Genomic DNA, 18,908 nt, shown 5'->3' on the forward strand with positions numbered 1-18,908 from the left:
GCAGAACTCATCTCACAGGAAGCTACCACCAGTGGGAGCTTTCTTCTGGTCTAAACCACTGAAATCGTTACAGAAACTGTAGCTAAATTGCCGCTGAATTAATTTTATGCAAATAAATGCAACCTGGTTTTCCTATCTGTTAACTAGATATTAGATAAAAATCTTGTATCATATCTATGTACATTAATTGATGCATAATTCATATTATGAGGCCAGTTGATCCATTGGCTTCAAGGATGACCTTCTGTATGGACTTGAGAATCTATGAGGAGGCAACTTGGGACCAATCAGTGTGCATATGTTTTGCATGTGGTAAATTGGTTGCATGGGAAAGCAAGTGTAGATCAGTGTTTTTCGCATATTTTCACTGTCACATGAGAGCCCTGTGCCCATCAATAGGAAGATGTCTCCCCACCCCCAAACTTTTGAACCTCCACCCCCCTTCAAAGCGGGACCTAACCCCTGGAGGAGCTATTTTTATCAGGAATCATCCTATTGGCATTACTTACAGCTATGGCCATGTTTTGGGGGAGGCATATGTATAATGTGGATAACAAGCATATATGTAATTGGCTTTCATTTTAATCTTTCATAACACACACACACATATTGCAGATTATTAGATTAAGCTGATATTTTGAAAAATGGTTTTTGTTTTTCAGCTTTCCTTCGCAGCAACGACACCAGAGTTAGCTGATAAGAAAAAGTATCCTTATTTCTTCCGGACAGTGCCATCCGATAACGCTGTGAACCCTGCAATTCTGAAGTTGCTCAAACACTACAAATGGAAAAGGGTGGGGACTTTGACCCAAGACATACAAAGATTTTCTGAGGTAAGATCTGCTTAAATTCTTGTACTAGAAACTGGCTGCGAAAGTTGCATGTTTTTGCATGCGGTGGCGAGTTGAGATACTTGTATTTCAAAGAAGCATTTCAGCGGGGGCTGGCTCAAAGTGGCCAAAGTCACTTCAAGCGTTGTCACTTCAGGATCATCTCACTTCAAAATATGATGGGGTAGAATCACGTAAGAGAAGCACTGTTGGGTCAAACCAAAGTCCTACCTAGTCCAGTACCCTGTGTCCCACACTGACCAACAACATGATCACAAGGTAGGCATGAGTGCAACAATAGCAGTCTTCCTTTGTTGTTCAGATGAGATTTTTATGTACTAGGTTGGTTAGAAGATACTTGGGTGTGAGAGGGGCAGCCAAGCTCAGGTTCACATGAATAAGTCTTGGCTTTCCAAGGGTTAGGTTATGAACAAGGATTATCCCGCAAAGCGGATGCATAATCAGACACAAATAGCATTGTTGAAAGGCTTGTTCTGATTGGGTCAAGAGTCTAGTGAGAAGAGTTGGGAAAGAGTGCAAAGGCAAGGTCAGGCTGCCCAATGCCTCTTCTCTCAGAACAGAGTCTGAGGTTGCGATTTCTGGTTTAACCCTTTCTATTCCTGACACCTGGACATATTGGCAAGAAAACTGTACAATTCCCATATTGCTTTCCTTTCTAAGTCAGAAGGGACGTGGGTGGCGCTGTGGGTTAAACCACAGAACCTAGGACTTGCCAATCAGAAGGTTGGCGGTTCGAATCCCCATGACAGGGTGAGCTCCCGTTGCTTGGTCCCTGCTCCTGCCAACCTAGCAGATCGAAAGCACGTCAAAGTGCAAGTAGATAAATAGGTACCGCTCCGGCGGAAAGGTAAACGGTGTTTCCATGTGCTGCTCTGGTTTGCCAGAATCAGCTTAATCATGCTGGCCACATGACCTGGAAGCTGTACGCCGGCTCCCTCGACCAATAAAGCGAGATGAGTGCCGCAACCCCAGAGTCGTCCACGACTGGACCTAATGGTCAGGGGTCCCTTTACCTTTATTCCAAGTCAGAGCATGGATCTCATTATGTCAGTGCTTTGAGTCAGGAGTTCAAAGGAGACTTTATGCAGTTTGTGTGAACCCTTCCACCTGTCCCTGCAATGTGAGCTTATATGAGCCCAACATTCAAGCTCACATGCAAGAGGGCTTGAATAATAGGGAAAAGCATTGTATGAACTGATTCTGATAAATTTAGCTTTCTGTACTTCTAGTCCTAAGACAAAAGGCTGTGTTGGTGTGAAATGTGTGAAGCTATAATAAGATAGGTATCTCGTAGGCTTTCTTCCCACAGTGTTGAATAGTCTGCAAACTTTTCGAGTCAAATGTGATTTTCACTTTTGAGGGGGGCGTTCCCGGAGTAATCTATATGACCTAATATCCTAATAGATGCAAATAAATATACAGCTATTTTTGTGCACAGTTATAATTATTATTTATTAAATGTCAATGTTAAATTTCAATGTATTATTCATTAAATGTCAATGTGTTCTTCATCTGAAGATCACAGGGCAATTGTACAATATAAAAACACACAAAAATGCATACCATAATAACAAGCAAAAACAATAATTAGCCAAAGTCCTGGGAGAAGAGGAATGTTTTTGCCTGGCACCTCTCAGGTGAGCCTCCCTAGGGAGAGCATTCCATAAACAGCAATCGAGGGAAGAAAGAGCTAGGTGGAGTTTGAAGTGCTGGATTACCTGCATACAGGCAACCTTGTCGTGTGATAGGTGTGATGGTTCTGGGGACTGGATTTCCTCCACACTTGCTCTCAGAATTATTCATTGCCAACGTCTAGCATGAAAAAACAAGTGTCAAACAGTGGCACCAAACTCAGCCTAGCTATCATTATCTAGTTCCTCCAGCCCAGACAGATGGGGTTTGTTCTCCTTCTCATTCCTATTTTAAAGTTACCTATACTGTAGTTAGGATGCAGGTGGCACTGTGGTCTAAACCACAGAGCCTAGCGCTTGCCGATCAGAAGGTCGGCGGTTCAAATCCCTGCGATGGAGTGAGCTCCCGTTGTTCGGTCCCAGCTCCTGCCCACCTAGCAGTTCGAAAGCACATCAAAGTCAAGTAGATAAATAGGTACTGCTCTGGCAGGAAGGTAAACGGCGTTTCCATGTGCTGCTCTTGTTCGCCAGAAGTGGCTTAGTTATGCTGGCCACATGACCCGCAAGCTGTCTGCGGACAAATACCGGCTCCCTTGGCCTATAGAGCAAGATGAGCACGCAACCCCAGTCTTCTGCGACTGGACCTAATGGTCAGGGGTACCTTTACCTTTACCTTTATACTGTAGTTACTAGGCACTGTTTAGCAGTAGCAACTGTAAAACACTAACCCATGATAACAGCCATCAAGAGTAAAGCAGATACATGTCTGTACACACCTTTCTTATTTAACTTGGGTTGATTTTCAGTTGTACCGTTTATCGCTTCTTTGCACTGTATCAAGAGTAATTTAGTTTCAGGCAGCTGGAGGCTTAGTGGGTATTTGGCAAGAGTTTTAACACCTAAGGCAAAGCTATTATACAAAAGTGAGATAGCATTAGAAAAACAGAAAACGAAAAGCAAACAAAAAATAGCATTCTGTCTAATATACTGGCTTAGTTTGAGATATTAAGTACCTTAAGTTATGGCAAAATACTGAAACTCCATTTGCATGTTCAGACCCAGAAACCTTCCCCTCTAAATTCACACTTGACTCAGATTTTGGTTTTGGTTTTTGGCAGAATTTAGGCCACAACTTTATTGATTACAGAAAGTGATTGGGTGCATAGGCTCTGGTTTGACTAGCTCCCTGCCATGCAGGTAGCGCTGACCCAGGGTTTCAGCGTAGGTCAGCCAAGTGTGAAAACCTGGATAAGCGGAAAGCCGGGAACAGGCTACCTCTGCCACCCACATGTCCCCCTGGACTCAGGCATGGGCACAGCCCCCTCTCAGGGGTTGACCAAACCATCGAGTCCCTGGATTCCTTTAACAGAATACCCTTCACATAGGGATGGCGAGAGCGTTCTCCCATCCCTATCACCTGAACCAGAGCCTATCCGCAACCTTACAAGTTGTGATGTTTTGCTACGCAGCAGGCGAAACCCAAATGGCAACAGCCAATCCGCCAAGTAGGGAAAATTCCTGCCGTGCCCCTGTCCCAACAACAGATGACACACAACGGCATAGCAAGGTCAAGCGTGCAAGCCCTAAAAGTAGGGAGAGGTGGGCAGGTGTTCTGAATGCAAGAGCCAAAAGAGGAAGCTCTGAGTCACGTGCATGGGCATAAATAGGTCCCTCGAACCGTTTGGACTGCGTCCCATTGGCCAGATTACACCCAGCTATGAGGGACCTACCAATCGGGTGTTGTGGCTGACCAATCGTACCCACCCACAACACAAGGGGTCGGTTTCCAGGCCTCACCACAATACGTGCCCTCTTTAAGGGAGGACCCAATTTCTAAGCACATTTACTGGTGTGGAAACCCCAGTGCTTTTTTCCCACATACCCCTGTGAATCTAGGGGTAGATTTTGTGAATCTAAGTTTGGCCTCATTGAGAGACAGTGTTTCAATATGAGTAGGAAAATTAACATTTTATTTAAGAAAAAAAGCACTGGGAAACCCTATTGATTTTTATGAGACTTACTTCAGACATTTATCTGTGTATTCATTTCATTTGTATACCGCTGTTCCCCTAAAGAGCTGTGGGCAGTACATAAAGAGTTACTCCATTTTAGAATTGGTGTGTTTTGAGTTAGAATGACCAAATCAAGCTTGTGAGGGTGGGGGGGATAGTTTCTGTGCTGTCAGGATGTATCATTTATGCAGTAATCTAGTCAATCAAACTCTAAGGATATTCTATTTCTCTATAAAATGAGAGAGTCCTTTGATCTCTCTACTGGCAGAGCCAATCCCCGTTCACTTGCTTCATTTAAGAATGGAAATCAATACACAGATTTTTACATGGGGGAGGGCAGGAATGAGAAGATAAATGGAAAACTGCCTTCCCCCACTGCCAATTTTCCAGGGTTATTGACAAGCACAGTAGGTAGAAAAGCAGTTATGACAAATTGTAAAAGCAAAACTAGTTCTATCCTCAAATTTGATTCAGTATGGCAATTCCTTGTCTGAGTAAGCTTCAAAATGGATATACATATTTATTTATTTTTAAGGCATGTAAAATGCTTATAATAGTGAAAGATATCCAGATACCTCATTTGTTGTGAATTCAGTCTTCTATGATTCTTTTGGACAAATTGCTAATTAGTCCCCTGAGTTTAAATTTTACACAGATTTTTTTTCCCAGCATAAAAGAAATAGCAACTGCTACGGTAGCCTGAAGGTAGTAAACAGATAAATAATTGTTTGCATCTAGAGCTTTGCATTTACAATGCAATTTCACAAAGTAAAATTAGCATCTTTCCATAGAAACACATGGTTTAATTATAATTTATTTTCCCTCTTTTTTCTTAAATGAACCGGTTTTGCAAAATGGGTGCTTTAACAAATAAAATGCAAACTGTTGTTGCTTTTTCAAACTCATGCTTGTTCTTCCCATTGTAGGGACTGAACAGAAAGTGCTTCTACTAGATCCTTGTCTTAAGTAGGTTTTCTATTATCTTGTTCCTCTCATGGTGCTTCTGTTATCTAAGAATAGTGAGAGATAGAAAGATTTCCCTGATTGCTTCCTCCCTTCTCTTCCACACGGTTTCAAGTGAGACTGAAGAACTGATCTTGGAGACACACGAACAGCAGCAAAAAGCTCTGTGGTCATAGAAGCAGGCAGCACAACATGTCCAATACATTGCTTTTCCAATATTCAGTCAAGTCCCCCGTTCACGTGGATCCAGAATTGGCCTCCACAGTCACTTTACGGACTCATGGTTAAAACCGTGTTCATGGAAGACAATCTTTCTTGGCTACGAGTCATCGCCAAAGAAGAAGAATCATTTTCATGAGGAGGAGAGAAAAAGAAAATAAGCAGAAGACAGGAATCCCATTTCCTTTTCCAACAAATAGAGGATTTCTCTCATTCCTTGTATAGTTTTTTCCTTTAAGATAAACACAGACAAAATCCTCCACTTCTTATTTTTCCACTATATGTCTTCTAGGACTCTAGTTAAGGAATATGCTCCATTTCTTAAAAAAAAAAAATCTCTCTCATACCAGAAGCAGTAATAGAACTAAAATGTTGTTGTGAGCTCCAATTCTGACCTCACCTATCCAAAAAACGCATTATTGTGACATCCTTGGAGATGCATTCAAAGTTTCATCTATTGTCTGGTTTCCCCAGACTGAATAAAAAGCTTGTCTTGAGCCTCACCTTGCCTTCAACCTTGTAGCTGTACAGAATCTATAATAATCACCTAGCTTAGGTAGACTATTCGTATCCAACCTTGGGCACAAGTCATTATTTCTGCTGTAGCCACAGTTACCATCTGGATAATGGGAACGAGCCTCTACCTTCTCACACATACACACCTAAAGCCAGGGGTGCAGGATTCCTACTGCCTTACAGTGGTCACCTCAGGAGTAAGGGAGCAGCCAGCTAAATTCCAGGTCTCCAGCTTGGCAATGCCAGCCTGCCCCCCCCCGCCACTTTTCTAGATACAGTGGTACCTCGGGTTAAGAACTTAATTCATTCTGGAGGTCCGTTCTTAACCTGAAACTGTTCTTAACCTGAAGCACCACTTTAGCTAATGGGGCCTCCCACTGCTGCTGTGCCGCCGGAGCACAATTTCTGTTCTCATCCTGAAGCAAAGTTCTTAACCCGAGGCACTATTTCTGGGTTAGCGGAGTCTGTAACCTGAAGCGTATGTAACCCGAGGTATCACTGTACTGTACTCTAACAACCAGTTGCATGATCCCAGCAACCTAAGCCATGTGGGAGGTTAACTGGCCCTTGAGTGTGTTCACAAACCGGTACAGAAATCCAATGAAGCAGTTTATTGAAAAAGGGAAAAGGAAGAAGAGGGGAGGAATAGCAAGTAATGTATGCAGTTCAAAATAGAAATAAATCACAATATTGGTAAAACTAACCCTACACTTAATCCAAACTTAACTTACCCTCTGTGCCTACCTGTGGCATAGGCCGCTTTAGGAATCAGTTGCTGGTTACTGGAGTGTGGGAGGGGATTCATAAAAGACAAAGACTGCAACACAGTTGTAATCTTTTAAGGGGTATCTGACCCAGGTGGGTATTGACTGACAAGTGCCTCACCCAGCCAATCATAATTCATGCTTGCCAGCTGGTGGTTGGGGAGAGTCCACTTTGCAGAGGACTCTCCTTATATATCACTGCTGGACATGATTTAATTAGGACCTTTACATATTTAGCAAGGGGCCGCCTTACTCTTTAGGCACAGCCTTTGTCACAGCTGTGTCTGAAGTTCAAGCATCAGTCTTTGAATGACCACATCGTATTTGCTTAGCCAGTGTGAAGCTGGGAGTCTGTAAGTATCCTCTCCATTTTGGGGTTTTCCTAAGAGAGGCTGTCTCTCTCACAAGGCTGTTTACAAGGTTTTAGTCAACTGGGGTTCCAGCCTGGGCATTTCTGCAGGAGGTAATTGGCCTTCCTCTGCACCCCAGAGGGCTTAATTTGCCGATGGTGGGAAAGCTCACAAGTCTCGCTCAGGGCCTAATTTAGGCTGCAGAATTGTTATTCCCAGTGATAATCCACGTTGAGAAGGAAAACGGAACTTGATGCAGACCCCAAACTGCCAGCAATTGGAAAGAGCTAGGTTAAAAAAACACAAAGCAAGCCCTCCCCCCCCAAAAAACCCAGCCCATTTTGGTATTTTTGCAGCAGCAGCTTTCAGCGTAAGGCTGCCTTGCTTGTAGCCAGTGTTTGCAGTAGAAACACATCATCTTTTAATGTAAACAGCATATGCAGCTGTGTAGCTGCCAACAACTCTTGGTGTGCATGAACAGCCTCAAGCTGGCTACGGTTTATGTGATATCCTTTTAAAGTTTTGTATACCTGTGGGTTTTGTTTGTTTTTTAAGTCTACACCTAAATATGTAAAATGTGAATATCCAAAAATGTGACAAATGTTTAAAAACACACGCTTTTTGTGATCACTGCTTGAAGTAAAGTTGATGGGAGTTGGCAAGGTTGGATCTCTTAAATTCAGTGCCTTGATTTTCCAGGCTTAAATTCAGCTCACATTTTCACAACAGTTCACAATAATAATAATAAATTCTCGCAAAAAAGTTGTCAGCATTCAAGTTCACGTTTTTGCTAATAGACACACATCTCTGGAAACGTTTCCCCTGTTTGTAATGCATTTTTGTATGCTACTTTCACCAAAGGGACGCGGGTGGCACTGTGGGTTAAACCACAGAGCCTAGGACTTGCTGATCAGAAGGTTGGCGGTTCAAATCCCCGTAACGGGGTGAGCTTCCGTTGCTCGGTCTCTGCTCCTGCCAACCTACCAGTTCGAAAGCACGTCAACGTGCAAGTAGATGAATAGGTACCACTGAGGTGGGAAGGTAAACGGCGTTTCTGTGTGCTGCTCTGGTTCACCAGAAGCAGATTAGTCATGCTGGCCACTCCGGTTCCCTCGGCCAATAAAGCGAGATGAGCGCCACAACCCCAGAGTCGTCCACGACTGGACCTAATGGTCAGGGGTCCCTTTACCTTTACCTACTTTCACTAAAAAACATTTTTTGTGCACACCTTTTGTTGCGAGAACTGAAACACAGAATTCACAGAAGTGTGAGTTTCCAAATGCACCCGAGTTTCAGTTCATGCGTTGTTTTGGGAAGTGCAAACTGGGAAGGCAGAATGCACTTGTCAAATTGCTGCTGCGGACTTTTAAATCCATGACACCTGACCCCTTTTATAATGGAAGGAATCATTTCACCTAAAACATGTCTCATGTTTTAGTGGCTTGTTTCCGGCAGATTTCTCCTATCAACCAGGGTCCCTTACTGGAAGCTGCCGCAAAGTACAGGAAGTCATTACTAATGTTCTCTGAACAGCAGAATGCTAACTTAGTTCAGCCATTGGTTCCAGTGCTGTTATTTTTATAAGACAAAAGAGAAAGAACTTTGTGCTCGATATGCTCCAGTTTACGTTGGCTTGAGTTACACTGAGGTGCAGTTCGTCTCGCTTTAATACTAAGTCATGATGTAGTCTCCACTCCTTTCACTCACCCATTGTTTCCTTTTATGTGAGTTGGGGGATTAATCTTAATTCCCGTGTTGTCCTCCTGGTATCCTGTCAAACAACTCTTTAATTTGCTTGTAAGATAAAAACAAACAATTATTTAGTCTCTGGCAGATTTAAACCAGTATAGAGGGTGGAAAGGAAGAATGATTGCAGGTTATCCTTGGCACTTACCTTCCAAAAGTCCAGAGGCTGACCTTCCAGCCATTGCACCATTATTATTATTATTTTAAAAAAGCTTACTAAAGTGTACAGAAGTGGTATTTGTGTTGGTTTCTTCCCTTTGGTGTTTTCCATCAGTGTCGGTTTCATTTCTGCGAGATAACTTTAGGACAGCTTGTCTGTCAAGAGAAGGCTTATGGCAGATTAATAAAGGCAGTTGCCTGTGGCTTAGTTGCCCCAGGAGCAAGTTGAGGAGGACATGGCAAGACCTAAAGGGCTATGCACTGAATGGTGGGAGATGCTTATCTTTCATGTCAACATGGTCACCTTTTATTATTTTTAATGCATGCATTATTTGGAATGAGTACTTTTTCTTTTTGGAGATATGAAAGGCAAAAAGCAACTCGTTGTTGCCATTATTATTATTATTATTATTATTATTATTATTATTATTATTATTATTATATTTTTACCCCACTGTTTTCCCTTATGGGGCTCAATGTGGCTTACAGATAAAAATAAGAACCGCTAGAATCATAGAAAAATATATATGAAGCAATTGAACATTGATAGAATTAAATCTATATACATATACCAATGATTACAATAAATAGCCAGTGCAGCTGTTGAAGTTGGATCCCTATAGTTCACAATTTGTACAAGAAATCCAATCATGTGCAAAGTTGGCTTGGAGAAGTGGTGAAACATTGTTCTTTTTAATGTTATTTAGAACATTTGTATGCTTCACTTATTAAATTTGTATATCACCCTGCACCTTCATGGATCACTGCCTTGCCGTGGCGAAGGGCCTTCAGTAACTCAGAGAAGCTATGAACCATGCCGTGCAGGGCACCCAAGATTGACAGGTCATAGATGCTTTTGAATTATGGTGCTGGAGGAACTCTTGAGAGTCCCATGGACTACAAGAAGATCAAACTTCTCCATTCTGAAGGAAAACAGCCCTGAGTGCTCACTGGAAGGACAGATCCTGAAGCTGAGGCTCCAATACTTTGGCCACCTCATGAGAAGAGAAGACTCCCTGGAAAAGATCCTGATGTTGGGAAAGATGGAGGGCACAAGGAGAAGGGGACGGCAGAGGACGAGATGGTTGGATAGTGTTTTCGAGGTTACCAGCATGAGTTTGACCAAACTGCGGGAGGCAGTGGAGGACAGAGGTGCCTGGCGTTCTCTGGTCCATGGGGTCACGAAGAGTCGGACACGACTAAACGACTAAACAACAACAAAGGTGCTACTGGACATTTTTTTTAATTTTTTTATATATTTCAACTGTGTCAGACCAACACGGCTACCTACCTATTCAGTTGCTGCTCTTTTTAATATACATAGACTGCATGCAAGCTGAAAGTGGCAAAAGAACATACAAAACGGGAGTCTGCCTCTCCTTGTCCAGGAAAGAAAACATGCCAGTATGACCACAACACAAAGCCTGACTTGATTAGATTAGACTAATTAAAAAAGAAAACAAATAAATGCGAACAACTTGACAGCATCTAACTGAAAACATTGGGACTCTAAATTCTGAGGGTTTTTTTTTCACTTTTCTTTTTGAAGCAATGAGAGGTTAGGTTTTAAAAGAACAGACGCAGCAAGAGACAAAAGAGAAATAAATCGTTTGACTTCCATTTTAATACGTCCAACATAATTTATTATTTCTTAGACTTTCATTTTCTTGATTATTGCAGTAATCCATCCAGTTGTCTAATAATACTGAAATCAATGAGACTTCATCATTTAACTGCGCAATCACGACCCGCTGCATTCAATGAAACTTAAACATGGTCGGTTTCTCTCTCTCTGTCTCTCTCTCTCATTTGTATTGGCTAAAATGCTCTAGTCCAGAGGTTGCCCCCCCTTCCTTTTGCATTTTATTCTATTATAATAAAAATGTAATAAAACACAACATATAAAAAATAAAAGAAGCAATGCAAACGTAGCTTAAAAAACACACAGCATCTAGCACAGTTCCTTTCAATTGCTACAGTGGGCAGAAAAACCATTAAGTGGTCCTCTAAGACCCTAAGAAATTTCCACGTGGTCCATAAGGGAAAGAAATTTGAGAACTTCCGCTCTAGTAAATTCGACAGCATTAGCTCAGTTGAGGGACTGAACTCTAGAATTGCAAGAAGTTGAACTTGGTATTATATCAGAAGTGGCTAACTCTGGGCCCCACAATCAAATTTTTCTCCCTTACCCCTTTGTGTGGCTCACAGAAGGTTGAATAAGGTTGAATGTGTCCCTCAGTGTAAAAAAGGAAAAGGAAAAGTTGGTCAGCTTGTATTATATAGAAAGTTAGATTAAAGAGGCTAAGGCTACAGTTCTACCCTAACACACCTATTGAATTCAATAGGACTTGCTTCTGATTAGACAGGGTTAGGATTAAGCTATAACTGAGCTATGACTTCTTAAAGCCAAGTCACCTTATTTTGAGCTTTGTTTCCAGAAAACCTGAGTAAATTCTGCTTTTTCAAGTGTTTTGCATGTTTCCTGGAATGCACTATAAACTCTCGCTGACCCTGTCAACACATAACACCTCTGGCTCAGAGATCTGCGGTTGTTGCTGTTTTCTAACCGGGCCAAGTTCACTGTGTTATTGTCATTAGACAGATCATGCTGCAAGGCTGCAACGCACTTACCTGAGAGTAAGCCCGTGGGCGTTCTGCTTGAGGCGGAGATCGGCTCCTGCCCACAACCCCTCTCCTCTTTTGCAGGAGGAGAGTCTCTGTCAACATTTCCTTTTTTTTAAGGGAAATTTCCTGATTCCGAATAGGATTCCACACAAGAAAAGGGAAAAGTTGACAGCTATGCAACAGACATGCACAATGCACAATATGATACAGAAAACAGAAATATACACAAAAAGTTGGCAAACAAAGGTATCCATTAATATGCATGTTTATAACTTTCTCAACAGCTTGGTTCATGTCATTTCAATCATACATACTATGCTTTATATTTAGGACAAGATGAAGCTATAGAGTTTGCACATTTTAAAATAAGTTTCAATTTTTGAAAATGAAAGAAAATCTTAGCTGACATATATACTACACTGCGAGTTGTAGTGGCTCCCAATATCTCAAGCAAGGGTCTTTTCCATACTCTTAAGCAGAAAGACACATAACAGGGGTGCAATGCATATGTTCTATCTACCTTTAGTGAAAATTTATGGTTCATTTATTTTTTTTACTAGTCTAAATGCTTTTTAAAAAAACTTTATTGTTAAGTTGAACTTTGCTATTGCAAGCAAATAAATGACTTCCTGGTCATTTTAGTTTCATGACAATAACACAATTCTGTTAAAATAAAAAATAAAAATAGTAAGTTTTTCCACATGCATGAGCAGACACAATTCCCAGGGTTCCCTGAAGAAAGAAAATAACTATGAAAGCAGTTTATGTCTGTGTTGTAGATGTCTCTTAATGTCTTTAAAGACATTAAGGTGGCAACCCTAATCACCTTTTCTACTAAGTATGGACCAATGGGGCTTAATTCTAAGTAAGCATTTTTAAGATCAGGTGGTAAGGTGAAAAGGTGAAGCACGGAAGTAAGCTTTTAATTACAAACAAAGTTTGCTCCTGCCAATTAGTGTAATATCCAATGCAAGTGCTTTCAAGCTTGGATCAATTCTGCTTTTTTCAATATGTGTTGATTCTCCCTGAGCGAGGCTGATTAGCGGTCAAGTACAGAGAACTAATTTTGTTCCATGTTATTCTTGCCTACAGTTTGGCTCTTGTTCAGTTTCAGCGAGACCATTATTTAAAATAGGCACAAATTGCAATCTACTTCATTGAGGTGGTGTTTAATTTAAGACAGGCTATAAAAAGAGTTGGTTTAATCAACATAAGAATGGCTATTATCAACATTTTTAGACTAGATTCCTGGTGTGTTAACTGAAGAGTAGTTCGAACCACACCCTTGCAAAATCTCAATGTTCCCCCTGTTCAAGCAGGCTTTGTTGTTGTTTAGTCGTGTCCGACCCTTTGTGACCCCATGGACCAGAGCACGCCAGGCACTCCTGTCTTCCACTGCCTCCTGCAGTTTGGTCAAACTCATGCTGGTAGCTTCGAGAACACTGTCCAACCATCTCATCCTCTGTCGTCTCCTTCTCCTTGTGCCCTCAATCTTTCCCAACATCAGGGTCTTTTCCAGGGAGTCTTCTCTTCTCATGAGGTGGCCAAAGTACTGGAGTCTCAGCTTCACGATCTGTCCTTCCAGTGAGCACTCAGGGCTGTTTTCCTTCAGAATGGATAGGTTTGATCTTCTTGCAGTCCATGGGACTCTCAAGAGTCTCCTCCAGCACCATAATTCAAAAGCATCAATTCTTCAGTGACCAGCCTTCTTTATGGTCCAGCTCTCACTTCCATACATCACTACTGGGAAAACCATAGCTTTAACTAATTGGACCTTTGTTGGCAAGGTGATGTCTCTGCTTTTTAAGATGCTGTCTAGGTTTGTCATCGCTTTTCTCCCAAGAAGAAGCGTCTTTTCATTTCATGGCTGCTGTCACCATCTGCAGTGATCATGGAGCCCAAGAAAGTAAATCTTCAAGCAGGCTAGAGGATGCTATTATAGCAGAGATCATGTGACACAGCGTGACAACTGGTCTGCTAAAGCTATTAACTCTAGCATGGTTCCTCAGACTGAACAGTACATCCCTGAGGCACAGACCAAGGTGCTTTCCCATTGAGCATCATAACATGTCTGCTTGACCACCTCTTGGTTTCCAGAAAACCAGACCTGACAGCAATACATGTGAAATAGTTCTGCCAAGTAGGTAAAAGAAATACACTCTGGACTGCTTACATGAGTCAGGCTAACAGATGCTGAGAGTAGTCATCTTTTAAAAACACAAACAGGTGGTGGCAAAGCAAAGACTGGACACATTCCCCCTTCCCTAAACAAGTAGTGATCATTCTGCCAAAATTGACCACAATGACCATCTGTTCAGCATATGCAATTCCTCCCAGTGCATGCAAACAGCTCGACATTCACAGAGTCCACCATTGTATCTGAGCATCTTTTGACTGGACTCAGTTTAGAAGATGCTATCACATTAGAGAAGCCAATGCTCTAAGTTTCATGCTTTGGCTTCCTGTTTTAAACACATTATCATAAAATGACCAATCCATGGATACTCTCATATTTCTGGCTGTTTGGAATGCACTGAATAGCCCTCATGACTAGGTATGCCTACATTACAGATGTGATTCTTCTGCTCCAATTGGCCACCAAAACACTTTGCATCTGCCTAATATTTATCAAGTATGTTGTATGCCACCTTGTTCTATTTCCCGTAAAAGTAGGTTTACAGATATTGTGATTAATTTAATTGATTAAATGAAAAAATAAATTCAATGTCTACTTCAGAGGCCCTCCTCAAAGTATCTTATGCCTGGGGGGAGGAAATAGCCATGTGGTGATCAAGGAGAAGGTTTTTTCAGTGGTGGCACCTGGATGGATGAATGAATGAATGTCCTCTCCTAAAAGGTGAGGAAGGTGCAAATACAAAGATTAAGATATTTGTATTATCTGAGTTGTTCAGCAGTCAATTTTATTGCTTTTTATACTGGTTTTATGGATATTTTTTCTGCTTTTAAAACTTTTGATATTTTATATTTCTATTAGTTCATATAATGTTTTGCATTTTTATTATTGTTTTTATTATTTTGGTCTGCTTAATGGAGAACGGCTCAGGACCGCAATACCTTAAGGACCACCTCTCCCCACATGAACCAACCCGGACCCTGCAATCATCATCTGAGGTCTTCCTTTGTGTGCCTCCTCCACTAGATGTCTGGACGGTGGCAGCATGTGAATGGGCCTTTTCTGCTCCCCATTTGTGGAATGCTCTCCCCAAGGAGGCTTTGCCTGCCACCTTCTTTACATATCTTTAGGCACCAGGCAAAAAACATTTCTCTGTAACCAGGCGTTTAAAATTCTATGGCCTTTTAAATGTGTTTGTGTGTAGGAGTTTTATTGGTTTGTTTCTGTTTTTGCTTAATTACATATTTTGTGTTCTCATTTTGCATTTTTATGTTGTGAACCACCCTGTGATATTCAGCTGCAGAGTGATATTGTTGTTGTGGTTTAGTCGTTTAGTCGTGTCCGACTCTTTGTGACCCCATGTACCAGAGCACGCCAGGCACTCCTGTCTTCCACTGCCTCCCACAGTTTGGTCAAACTCATGTTGGTAGCTTCGAGAACACTGTCCAACCATCTCGGCCTCTGTCGTCCCCTTCTCCTTGTGCCCTCCATCTTTCCCAACATCAGGGTCTTCTCCAGGGAGTCTTCTCTTCTCATGAGGTGGCCAAAGTACTGGAGCCTCAGCTTCACAATCTGTCCTTCCAGTGAGCACTCAGGGTTGATTTCCTTCAGTATGGAGAGGTTTGATCTTCTTGCAGTCCATGGGACTCTCAAGAGTCTCCTCCAGCACCATAATTCAAAAGCATCAATTCTTCGGCGATCAGCCTTCTTTATGGTCCAGCTCTCACTTCCATACATCACTACTGGGAAAAGTTTGTTCTGGGTATGAGCTTTCGTGTGCATGCACACTTCTTCAGATGCACTGAAACAGAAGTCATATATAGTGAAGTCATATATTTTTAAATCACCAGCAACAATCCGAATCCTAATTTTCTACCTAAATGGTCCACCAGTTCCTCTGAGGGTCAGCTTAATACTGTTTGGCAGCTCCCTGGAAAGCAGGGCTTTCAGGAGGTAGCTTTTTGTGGTATTTCCATAAAAATGGTATTTCCACTTTCCTTGTGCAGAAGACTCATGGGGACACATCAGAACCAGCTCACCCATGCCACCCTCTGGTGGCGGAAGTTCAGCAGGTGTGCTAGCAGTATCCAGTGCCAGGTTTTCTGCTAGCAAAACATGGTTTCTCCTTCCTCCATTCCCTGCACCCTTCCCCATTTCTTTCCCTAAGTCTCCCCTGGCAGGTTGGGAGAACACCGCAGAACAGTGCGTGAGGGGAGAGTGGGCCGATCATTCTGTCCGACAAGCAGAAATGCTTGCACTGATGGAGCAATTGTATTCTACCCAGTGTGATAGAGCCAGTGTGGTGTAGTGGTTAAGAGTGGTGGACTCATAATCTGGTGAACAGGGTTCGCGTCTCCGCTCCTCCACATGCAGCTGCTGGGTGACCTTGGGCCAGTCACACTTCTCTGAAGTCTCTCAGCCCCACTCACCTCACAGAGTGTTTGTTGTGGGGGAGGAAGGGAAAGGAGATTGTTAGCCGCTTTGAGACTCCTTCGGGTAGTGATAAAGCGGGATATCAAATCCAAACTCCTCTTCTTCTTCCCAGAGGTATTATATAGAAAAACATCATGTTATATTGGAGCACAGATAAGTACAGGAACAGAGCACTCTATGACTTTGTGGGGTCTCCAATCCAGCTTGGTATCACTGACATTGAAAACATACCTTGACACACAGGAAAGGTGCCTCCCTCACTCTAATTTACCTCATTATTTGGCCCACACATAGAGCCAACATCCCTCCCGGCTGGATACCCTGCTTGTTCGCCACTTGCAGAACTCAAGTCTTGTTTCTGTTTTGTGGACTACATTCCAACTTCCAGGACAGTTTCCTTGCCACAGGGAAGTGGTAGCTTTTAGACACCAGTCACCAATAGCCTTCAATGCACATTTAAGCAAGCCGCTTCTAGTCATCAATGCCCCATCATTTAACAATTAAGGTAAATAAAAGCCAAGAGAACCCTGTGCTATTCAGTTGTGAGTAAGAAAGTGATGGCGATTGCTCTGTATTCTGGTATCCTCCTAAAGATGAGGCCGGAATACCTTGGGGCTCTAGACACATGGAAACAGCCCCCATGCTGCTCTGGTGGTGAATGAATCAGTCTTGACTCTGCAGACTTCCTGCTTCTTTAGGTACTTTACATTTTTCCTTTTGTCTAAGAAGCTGCTCTTCAAATTCCCTTTTTGGGTGTCTAATTATAGTTTTGCGCTTATGAAGGGTTTTTTCATTACAGCATTCCTGGAGCATGTCTTTGTCTGCTCTGTATGTTTGGCTTCCCTCCAGTGCTTGACACAGAAGTTTCTTTGAACAATTTCTAATTCTTATGTGCCAGCACCCCAGCTTCTTATTCGTTTTGTGTAGATCTCATTGTTCCTTTACAAGCATTGTATTCTACAGAATGTTCCCCATTTTAAAAAACCTCAACCTTTCCTTTCTGCCTTGCAAGGAGAGTTGCCAGGAGGTGTGGTTCTTTCTTTTGTTTGTTTATGTATTTCCATCCCACTTTTCCTAAAGTCAAAGTGGGTAACAGAATAAAATACAAAAGAATTGTTAACCATTTAGGGCTTTACAGGTGAGCACCAGCAATTCTGATTGTGCCCAGAAATGAGGTGGTGTGCATTGAAGCTCTTTATGAACTAGTGAGATATGGCTGATAAAGGTAAAGGGACCCCTGACCATTAGGTCCAGTCGTGGCCGACTGCGGTTGTGGCGCTCATCTCGCTTTATTGGCTGAGGGAGCAGGCGTACAGCTTCTGGGTCATGTGGTCAGCATGAATAAGCCACTTCTGGAGAACCAGAGCAGTGCACGGAAACACCGTTTACCTTCCCGCTGGAGCAGTACCTATTTATCTACTTGCACTTTGATGTGCTTTTGAACTGCTAGGTTGGCAGGAGCAGGGACCGAGCAACGGGAGCTCACCCCGTTGCAGGGATTCAAACCCCCGACCTTCCGATCGGCAAGTCCTAGGCTCTGTGGTTTAATGCATTGAAGCTCTTTACGAACTAGTGAGATATGGCTGATATAGCCAAAGCCTGTTAGCAACTGGGTAGCTACATTTTGTACTAGGTTAAGTTTCCTGGATATTTTCAAAAGCAGACCCATATTAAACAAAGTACAGTAGCCTAATCTGGAGGTTACCAGAGCATGATTAATTGTGCCATGGCTAATTCTGTACAGAATCCTTCCAAATCCACTAGGTGTAATATAATCATTTCTGCATAACATGATAGCCCATTTTTAAATGGAAAAGGAGACATCCAGAGAGGGGTGATTGGAAAACGTTTTCCAATACTGTTACTTCCCTACTTCAGATATTGACACGAACACATTCATACACATACGTACATACATGTTTACAAATATAGTTATTAAATTATGTAATATGCCTTGATACCAGCTCCCTAGTTGACAAGTACAGATATTATAATTGCAGCTGAAATCAGGGAATTCATATTTTCTTCATCAGAACCTTGCAGTTTACCTCATTTACCCCATGGCATGACACTCTTATTTTTACCTTTTTTAACCCCTAAAAAAAAACCCTTTGAACTTTGTGGTTCTGGAAACTGTATTTAACTGATGACAACATCTGCAACAGGAACTTACCAGTTTCTGCAAAAATGTTTAAGCTATCCCAACCATCCTTTGTGTGCAGGAAAAGCTTACCCTCCCTCCCAGAAGGACTATTTGAATTGAAGAAATGTCTAATGGAAGGAATGGTTATTCTTGCTGCAAACTACCCAAGTGGCTTTCCTCCTGCATGGGTTTCTATACCTTATTTTTGGATCCAGCTGCATGTTAAAGAATTTCAAGGCATTTTACATAAACTTACTTTCTTGACCTCAACTGCAATTACGATCCATGGACTGTAAACTAGGGAGCTGTTCATGGTGCTGAAGGTAGGCATTTTTCAAGCAAAGATGTCCTGTTTAAATAAT

The 18,908-nt window shown here is 42.1% G+C and overlaps 1 protein-coding gene across 1 annotated transcript in view; it reads left to right on the forward strand.

The window, feature by feature from the left end:
• GABBR2 (gamma-aminobutyric acid type B receptor subunit 2) overlaps window positions 1-18,908 on the forward strand; it is a 293,156-nt gene that overhangs the window by 75,800 nt on the left and 198,448 nt on the right. The window contains exon 3 of the mRNA XM_081920031.1: window positions 663-833. Coding sequence (XP_081776157.1) covers window positions 663-833 — 171 coding nt within the window. The remainder of the gene's footprint in view (window positions 1-662; window positions 834-18,908) is intronic.

The sequence above is a fragment of the Podarcis melisellensis genome (assembly GCF_964234715.1).
Source record: "Podarcis melisellensis genome assembly, chromosome: 7".
In the NCBI taxonomy this organism is placed as follows: domain Eukaryota; kingdom Metazoa; phylum Chordata; class Lepidosauria; order Squamata; family Lacertidae; genus Podarcis; species Podarcis melisellensis.